Genomic DNA, 10,089 nt, shown 5'->3' on the forward strand with positions numbered 1-10,089 from the left:
AGGAGCCACCAGGTGCCGGCTGTGCCTATAACAAATTAAAAACAAAATACAACATACCACTCGGGTTGCTTTTATACATTCAATAATATACCCACTACGGTTTTAATAGTCAAATACATTCCATGTTATGCAAATAGTGTATTAAGTAAATACATATTAAATATTAAAGATAATAAATGATCCAACCAAGCAATGGCTGTTACCACGGTACCAAGGGTGGAACCTTACAATGCTAAATGTAATACTCATCATCCATATAGAGCACACAAGTGAATATCAGTGCAATCTCAAAAGAAACAATGTAAGCGCAGTTTTTCATTTAGTCCTTTAGGTGACAAAGTGTCTAATTTCATAATCCACATGCTCTACATACGAAGTAGTATTTTTCTTCTATCGCCTCCACGTTTTAATAGAGGCAGGTGATCAATCAGCTTAATGCGAAGGATGGCCACTGTGTGTCCAGCCTCAACCCAATGCCGAGCAACTGGCTGATCACTTTTGCCAGCAATTATCGCGGCGCAAATGGCCGTCCTATGGTTTGCCATTTTCTCACGCAATGTAGTGTCGGTTTTCCCGACATATAGAAAACCGCAAGGACAAAAAATCACATACACCATGAATCTCACGGTACAGTTGATAACATGTTTAATGTAGTATTTTCTACCGCTGTAGGGGTGCCCCACATGATCGCCAGTCAATAGGGAGCTACAGGTTGTGCACCCAACACAGCGATAGCACCCATTAGGTTTAGTGAGAAAGTGCTTAGGTTTAACATCCACAGCAAGTTCTGACACATCAAGTTTGACTAGATGGTCATGGAGATTTAAGCCACGTGAATATGCTGGCATCAATCTAGAATCAATAAGTGCGGGGATGTTACTGTCTGTATTAATGATGGGCCAAAACTTTTTCATACGCTTATTAATATCCTCACTGTGGGTGCTGAACTTGTTAATCCAGGGCATCACACACCTGTCTTAACTTTACGGCTACCATTTAGGCAATCTTCTCTAGATCTGGCTAACACCTTCTTTTTGGCTGCCTTTAACTCTCTCAGCAGATAACCACGTATTAAAAAACGTGTAATCATATCATCTAATGCTGTCATCGTCCCAGTGGGATCGCTAGTGATACGGCGTACCCTCAACATTTCAGGTATGAAGATATACCCTGGACGCAAGGATTCAATAAGCTATCCAGGTACACCGAGACAGGTTGAAACAGGGACCCCGTGGCAGACATTAAAGGTCTGCCAGGTGGGTTCACAAGTCCCTTGTGCACTTTAGGTAGTGTATAGAACAACGGAGGTACTGGATATTGCACTGTTAGTGCTATACATATTTCAGCAGAGATGACACCTTCACTTAATGCTGTTTTTAATATATTGGCAACTTCCTGTTTATACATGGCTGTAGGATCACAATCAAGATGAGAATAAACATTAGTATCATCTAACTGTCATTGACATTCCATCACATATTTATCAATAGACTGAACCACCACGGAACCCCCCTTGTCCACTGTTGGGAAATCGATCATGCGCCGATGTATCGATTTCCTCATATATTAATTACCTTATTTGACCTCAGTGTGAAGACCCCTTAGAGCTCCGTGAGAGTGTAACCTCATATGATATGACCAGTAACGATGACCACAGATACAAGGTTGAACTCTGATTTAATTATGACAAATCGACATATTTATACATAACAAACGACGTTGGTTCAATTACATGATTGGTTAATATTTGGTGCAGAGGTAGGGAAATAGCAGTGTCTTTGTGGGGTGGCTTATACATCGCCTTTGTGTAGTATTCATTAGTTATGAGAAAGCACAGAATGTACAGTGTCTAAGGAAAGTAACAAAGTTTATGATAGCAGCGAGTACTGGAAAAGAGCCAGGATATAACCACCTTGAAATCAGCAGGGACAGACACAGAGAAACAAGATGGCTGATTAACCCCTCAATAGAAACAAGATGGCTGATTAACCCTTCAATCCCCTCTTAGAATCAATGTCCTTTTTAGACAATTTGATTCTTGTAGATGGCATCTTGTTTGGTACGATGGATTTTAACATATTCACTATAATCTTCTGGTGAGGGAAGGCTTTTGGCGAGATCAGTGTGCATAGCAGGTGTTACATTATCCAGGTACTTGGAACCAATCTTCTTACATATGGGAAAGACACAATATCCTACTATCATAAGTACAATAATTATAATGAGAATAAACATGCCTATTTGTGTTAGTGCGTGTTTCCAATCATTTAACCATCCAAACCAGCTACTCCAGGGGTCCGTGACACCTGAGTTCTTCTTGAGTTCGATGGATAAATCTTCTAGATGTTTAATAGCTAGGGTAGTTTTCCCATTAGGACCTGTGTTGTCTGGGATATAAGTACAGCATCCATCAACCTTACCTATGTACACGCAGGTTCCTCCTTTCTCGGCAAGCATCATATCTAAAGCCATACGATTCTGAAATGTCATTTGTGATGTAGCTTCTAACTGTTCAGCAATACCTTTTAAAGCATCTCTAGTATCATTAACAAAACGCTGCTGATTATAATATATATAATTTATCCAGTCCACGTTCTTATTGATTGTCACTTGGGGAATTAGAGACTCAAAGCCAGCAGCGACTTCATCTCGAGCCTTAAATTCATCTGGAACTCCCCGAGGGACACCAATAGTATCGATATATATATGTGGATCGAAACTTTCCTTGGGGGCATCTCTCCTAGCTCTAGAGTGTGTGTTTGTGTTACCTGTGGGAGGAGGTTGAGGAAGGTTGGCTGGGAGGATGTGAATGGGCATAATAATCTTTGCCAGGGCACATTCTCCTTTCCAAGGGCTATTTAGTTTTGTCCTCAATTTCATATCTCCACAGATAAAATAGATATCTCCCAAAGATTTCTTCATGGTGGGTATGGTGATATGTCTTCTTTCAGCACAATACCCATCAGGAAATAATTTCAATTGTACAACATTTTGATCAGTACTATTAGAGAAATAACAAGTGTAATTACCGGGGTAAATAGTTATAGTACTACCAGGGTTGGTATTCTTTGTCATAATGGGGTATTCCTTTTTCCATTGTTCACATTTGGCTTCTTCTATTACAGTGTCAGTGTATAAACTAAAAAAGCATTTATCCTGTTCAGGTGGTATGTGTATGGGTACAGTACCTAAATGGGGTCTGGACTTTCCACACACATAGCAATCAGTTTGATTAACCTTGCGGGCATTATACTTCATCCATTCTAACCAATAGTTTACATCAGAGAAACCTGTTTCCATAGACATGGTATCTTCATACGTGGGATTATCAATGGCTAACATATCATTAAAAGTAGTGACATGTGGTTTAAAGAATGATGATGGTGTTTTAGGTTTTACAGTGGTTTTGAGGGCGGTGTATTCTGGGTTATCATACATGTCTTTTAAATGGAATCTTCCCCTTGGGCCCCCGCTTTCTCCTGATTGATATTTACCCATGACATATAGTCCGGCATCGCCGGGGGCTGGGTTTTCTAGGTTAATGATAAATTGGCTATTGCAAGTGCCCTTTTTTCGTAGGGACATACGGGTTAGTAAGGATCGACCATTGGACCATTTATGGATGCCAACATCGGGGTAATATCCCCAGTCTTGGCTGATATCAAAGGCAGTGGTATCTGCTCTAGTGTTCCACCCAACAGCCCCCCATGAGTTGCAAGAATCTCCCCAGTAAGTACTAGTGATACAGATATATACGTGACTTACAGCGTGTGGTGTGTGGTGGATGTTACACAGCCATGGTAGCGGTGGTTCTCCTCGATTCCCGCCTTGATTGTTTGAACAAGATACAATATCACAATAAGAAAATATAAAAGTAGCGACAGTCGTGCTAGAAGAATTATACCAGAAGGTAAAGCGTCCATCATTTTGAGTAATATCAACTTCAGCAAAACAGTTATAAAGAACAAGCCCGAATAAAATCACTAGGGCTAAGGTGGGGGGAGTCATATCCTGTAGCGTCGTCCTTGGCTTCAGAATGTTGTACCCCTGATTCCTCGTCACCTCCAGCCGGCAGGTCTTCTCCAGGTTGGAGGTCAGAGCCACTGGCCCCCGTTATTACCTCTCTCGTCCCGTCTGTGTCAGTCTCGGGATCGGTGTCGACCTCTGTGTTGACGTGTGGTGGAGGTGGAATTTTCTTCACTCTGGATGCAATGGATCCACGTTGGTCCTTCGTCGGTGAGGACAGCCGTCCTGGTGACTGCGACCACTTCTGTCTCTGGTCCGTAGGTGAAGTCTCCGGGGTGCTTGTTTCTCGGCAACACTTTCACTACGACCTTGTCTCCAACCCTGAATGGGTGAGTGGGTATCTGTGGATGAGAAGGATTCTTAAAGATAACATTTTGTTCAACTTCATTAAGTTTCTGTATTAGGGATCTGACATACTCTTCTCTTATTATTTCTAAGTCTCCTTCTGTGGTAACTAAAGGGTTCTTTGCCCAGGGAGTGGGGAAAGGTCTGCCCATCAGTACTTCAAAGGGGGAGTAACCTAGAGTCTTTTGTGGAGTCATTCTCTGTGGGTGATATGGAATGTGAAACTTCCATTCTATTTGCAGTGCTTTGACTAGTTCTGCTGTGACTTTGGCTGTGAAGGCTGAACCTTTATCGCTATTGATTCGGAGCGGGCATCCTCAGCGCGGAATGATCTCTCGCGTGAGTATGCGGGCTACTGTTTTTTGCATCTTCTGATTTAGTGGGATAAGCTTCCTGCATTATTGATATGTGTAAAATCTATTTGAAGATGTGTGAATGGTGTGGTTGGGTATTCTAAATGTTGGTGTCTTGCTTTATTTGGGTTGTTTGGGTTGTTTCTAAGACACACTATACATCTACTGATGTACTGTTTTACAAGTTCTTTGGCATTAGTAATGTAGAAATCATTGGAGAGGAGTAAAGTAGTTGTTACTATACTATGGTGTCCTACTCCGTGGTAATGTACTATGAACAATGATGCACTGGTTTGGGGTATACATGGTTTCCCCTCTTTGCAGATTAATCCAGTCCGTGGATTCTTCTGCAGTATTGGATATGTCCAATCTGATAGATCTGAATTAGAGGCAGCAGCCTGTAATTCTGTCAGTAGGTATGTATCATCTAGCGAAGGAGGCGAGATGACAGCAAGAGTGAGGTTATATGTTGCTGTAGTGGCAGCACGTTTAGCAGCGGTATCAGCGAGAGCGTTGCCTTTGCTGATGTCATCCTTTCCTCCAGTGTGTGCTTTACAATGAAGGATGGCAATTTGAGATGGTAATGTAATTGCGTGTAAGAGATCTGTGATGAGTTGCGCATGTGATATGCCTTTCCCATCAGCGCCAGTGAAGCCTCGGCGTTGCCTGAACAACTCCGTAAGCGTATTTGGAGTCTGTGTAAATTGTGACAGGTTTGTTTTTTGTAAGTGTGACAAGCTCGAGTGAGTGCAATGAGTTCTGCAGCTTGTGCTGACTGTAAGGGGACTGTCTTTGCTTCAAGGGTGGTGTTTGGAAGTGTAACCACTGCATATCCTGCCTGGTACGTGTTGTCATTGGGACGGCTGCAGGAGCCGTCAACAAATATTATGTCGGCATCGGGGATAGGCACAGTCGACATGTCTTGTCTGGGTGAAGTTTCTGAGTCAATTGTCAGAGTACAGTCATGTTGAGGCGGCGCCTCGTCGTCAGGTCCTTTAAGACCTAAAAGTGCGTTTAGTACAGGGACAGGTCCTTCTGAGTTTGTTGCGTATTTTACAGTGAGAGAAGGATCCCCTAGTAGGAGTACTTCATAGCCGCTGAGTCTTTGGGCAGACATGTGTTGTGTGTGTAGACCTTTGAGGATGGAGAGGACATTATGTGTGGTATGTAACACAGTAGGGTGTCCTAGTGTCAGTGTGGTAGACATCTCAACAACCATTGCACAGGCAGCCAGGGCTCGAAGACAAGCCGGCATTCCTTGCACAGTGACAGGCATTACTTTTGAAAAGAATGCGACAGGGCGCATTTTGCCTCCATGAAGTTGGGTGAGCACGCCTGCCATGGTTGTACAGGTGTCCCTTGCAAACAAATGGAATGTTAACAGATAATCCGGGAGGCCAAGCGCGGGACTCTTTACTAACATTTCTCTCAACTTTGCAAATGCAGAAAACATTACATTAGATCATTCTATAACCTTGGGTTTGTCTTTGAGTGTGCATTGTCTCAAGATATTATCATAATAGGAACAATCAGAAATCCACTGTCTGCAGTAATTTACCATACCCAAGAAAGACAGCATATCCTTCTGGGTAGTTGGGGTGACCAGGCCCAATACAGACTGTATGCGTTGTGGACTGATTTTCCTTTCTCCCTCAGAGAGTACAAAACCCAGGTAATTGACATTTGTTTTACACCATTGCAGTTTAGCTTTTGACACCTTGTGTCCACATTCTGATAACATCTAACCGGCTGGCCTCCTCGGTGGTACTACAGAGAAGCAGATCATCTGCATACTGTAGCAGGACAGAACCATGGGGGGGGTGCCAGGGAGCCAATGTGGCTTGGAGGACTATGCTATAGACCACTGGAGAGTCAATATAGCCTTGGGGTAAACGACACCAGGTTAATTGTTTACCTTCAAATGAAAAAGCAAAGAGTAATTGGGTCTCTGTGTCAATAGGAATGCTAAAAAACGCGTTTTTCAAATCTATTACATTAAAGTGGGTTGCGTTTGCAGGGATTGCTGAGATGAGTGAATTGATGTCTGGTACTATCTACAGAACAATTAATTAGTTTATTATCTGAGGTCCTGTTGACCATATCTGAGGATTTACAGTGTCTAATTCTGTGTTTGGGTCAGAACTGTCAGTCATGAGCAAGTGTGGTGATGAAACATCAATTCCCTTTCCTGCTTCTGATGGACTAATTATGATTTCTAGCACAGAGAGAAGATCTCTGCCTAGCAAATTGATTGGGCAGTCAGGTATTACAGTAAATTCATGTTTTCCTATGTCATGGCCCTTTAAGGTCAGTCCCTGCCAGTCAATCTGAAATCTGGGGTTGTCTCTTGGTCTGGGTTGACTGGGCTGTATGGGGTTACTGACCTGTCGGGGTTTGTTTGAAGGGAACGGACAGTCTCTAGCCCAATGGCTATCCCTTTTATAATTATAGCAGCTTGTCTGCCTGTTGGGTGGGGGTCCCGCAGGAGCCCTCTGAGGTAGTCTGTCTCTAGGAGGACGGAATGGTTTATTCTGTCTCCTAGGATTGTTTTGATTTTGGAAGCGTGTGAACGGGGTATGTGATGGTGTGACAGTGTTTCTTTTAACTTCAAAACAACCTGCTGCTTCCCCTCCACACAAATGTTTTTCAAAATCCTTTACTGTATCAGAGGTCCGGCAGCAGATTATTAATGAAAGTAGAAACAAGTAAATTATCATTATGCAGAAGCGGCAGACCTGCTTCCTTGGTTCAACACTTCTTGAATCTTTTCCAGAAATTTGTCACTGTTTCTGTTTACATGAAACTGCAATAGGCAGCGATGTTCAGTGTTAGGGAGAGAGAGACCAATACTGCAGCTTCCCCCTCAAACCCCCCTCTTCCAGCAAAGACACAGAAGCCTAGCAGGAATCCGCCGTACACCCTGGGAGCTCAACAGAAAATAGATCTTTCAAAGCTGAACTGGTGTACGGTGATTTCATTCCACATGTCAGTTATCTCCTGTGCTTTGTTAAGGGGATAGTCTGCAGCTGTTTACTATATTGCAGGGATCGGGGTATTAATACTGGGGACTTGATTCCAGTCCCATCTATTATATTGTCCACCTCATGGATTAACAAGGTAATAATTTGTGGGCAACATATTCCTTACATATTTCACTAGGTAATGGGGGTGGATAGACTGTTTTATTCTTACTATTATTTCCACCCATGTCGGGGTATGATTGTGTATCAATGTATTTTTGAATAACGTCTGTGCGCAGATGGCAGCCTAATACAAGGACCGCCTCTACAACAGTACCGTTAGACAGGGACGTGAGTGTAGATTTGAACCTTATAAGTTCACTATTGGCAGATACTAATTTCGGCCAATAATCGTCTCTTTCAGGGTTATGGTACCAGAGTACTATACTACACTGGCAATCTTCACAGTTTCCTATTTGTGGGTGTCTAGGATGTGACATATGTGACTATAATATGAGAGCGTGAAAAATTCAAAGTTTACAGACTAGGGGCACTGTCACAGAAAGGCAGGTACACCTATAGCGGCAATCTGCGAGAGTTAGTCTTTGTCTGTTCACTTTTAGAATTATGTATTCACTTTAGACATCTCATAAAATTTTTAAATGTATAATGATTTTGTTAGTGGAAACCACAGACTGTCTACGTGACAGTGGATAGAGTCCAGTGGTTTTGTTGCTGAGAACTGTATGTGAAGCCTCACATTGCGTTACTCCGAGAAGGAGAGCATAAAGTCCGCAAGTCTATTGGCATACAGTAGTCAGATTAGACAAATGGTGAAGTTATTGTGCGTGAACTTACCAGCCGCACGGTTTACAAGGAAATACAGATATCACGAGTGTGTATACTCACCAATCACACAGGGATATTGAATGAAAGAAAAACTTATACTTTAAGACAATACAATAAAGACAATTGGCCAATAAAGAATGGGCGTTCAAAGTGAGGTACTATTTAGACTAAAGACCCCAGGTCTCCTTCGTACTCCAAGTACGGCATCTGATCCCAGATCAGGTTATGTGCACAAAAATAGACTAAAGACCCCAGGTCTCCTTCGTACTCCAAGTACGGCATCTGATCCCAGATCAGGTTATGTGCACAAAAATAGAAGACTTTAACTTCTATGATAGAAGACTCTAACTTCTATATAAGACATTCAACATACCCCAGGCATGGTGTCACAGGTTCAGGATCGAGTATGTCCGTAACCTCACAACAGATTCAGGCAGACTGTAAAATCTTTATGACATCTGTGTAGGAATGAACCTCGCATCCCGGTGGCCGAGCCCCCAGCTCTGTTGGGAAATCGATCATGCGCCGATGTATCGATTTCCTCATATATTAATTACCTTATTTGACCTCAGTGTGAAGACCCCTTAGAGCTCCGTGAGAGTGTAACCTCATATGATATGACCAGTAACGATGACCACAGATACAAGGTTGAACTCTGATTTAATTATGACAAATCGACATATTTATACATAACAAACGACGTTGGTTCAATTACATGATTGGTTAATATTTGGTGCAGAGGTAGGGAAATAGCAGTGTCTTTGTGGGGTGGCTTATACATCGCCTTTGTGTAGTATTCATTAGTTATGAGAAAGCACAGAATGTACAGTGTCTAAGGAAAGTAACAAAGTTTATGATAGCAGCGAGTACTGGAAAAGAGCCAGGATATAACCACCTTGAAATCAGCAGGGACAGACACAGAGAAACAAGATGGCTGATTAACCCCTCAATAGAAACAAGATGGCTGATTAACCCTTCATCCACAGAACGGACTACAACTGTATGTCCCTTCTTGCCTTTAAAGACTTCAAAGCCATTTTTTCTTTGTACGTAAGGTTAGAGTGTTGCCAGTCCTTACTGCACTCAGGGGTTGTTAACAAGAGTCTTGAAAATGTTTTAATTGAAGGGGATAGTGAGGGAGGATCAAATGTAGATGGCTGTACAATTTTTCTTAAGGCTGGAGGAATTTTGTCAACGCAGTCTGTTCTACTATCAGGGCCAAAAAACTATTTTAGTCTTACAGATCTTGAAAAACGATGTGTGTCAATCTGCCACTGTTATCACCTGTACCACGAGAGTCGTGGTGTATGTGATTTTTTTGTCCTTGTAGTTATCTATACGTCGGGAAAACCGACACTACATTGCGTGAGCACATGGCAAACCATAGGACGGCCATCCGCACCGCGATGATTGCTGGCACTAGTGATCAGCCAGTTGCCCGGCATTGGGTTGAGGCTGGACACACAGTGGCCAGCCTTGGCATTAAACTGATTGACCACCTGCCTCCATTAAAACGTAGAGGCGATAGAAGCAAAATACTACTCTGTATGGAGAGC

At 42.6% G+C, this 10,089-nt stretch overlaps 1 protein-coding gene across 1 annotated transcript; it reads right to left on the reverse strand.

Annotated features, from left to right (window-relative positions):
* Positions 1 to 1,696: 1,696 nt before the first annotated feature.
* On the reverse strand, positions 1,697 to 9,204 carry LOC146020327 (uncharacterized). The gene is made up of 2 exons (XM_083153349.1): positions 9,091 to 9,204; positions 1,697 to 4,367 (listed from the first exon to the last, which is right to left on the reverse strand). The coding sequence occupies exon 2, from the start codon at positions 4,006 to 4,008 to the stop codon at positions 2,023 to 2,025; it is 1,986 nt and encodes a 661-aa protein (XP_083009475.1). The 5' UTR covers positions 4,009 to 4,367; positions 9,091 to 9,204; the 3' UTR covers positions 1,697 to 2,022.
* Positions 9,205 to 10,089: the final 885 nt, after the last annotated feature.

This window comes from Crinia signifera, chromosome 7 (assembly GCF_055691185.1).
Source record: "Crinia signifera chromosome 7, ASM5569118v1, whole genome shotgun sequence".
NCBI classification, from domain to species: domain Eukaryota; kingdom Metazoa; phylum Chordata; class Amphibia; order Anura; family Myobatrachidae; genus Crinia; species Crinia signifera.

Bases quoted from the DNA above. Each gene is read 5' to 3' on its own strand.
- LOC146020327 (XM_083153349.1), bottom strand. From the start codon at position 4,008: ATGACTCCCCCCACCTTAGCCCTAGTGATTTTATTCGGGCTTGTTCTT.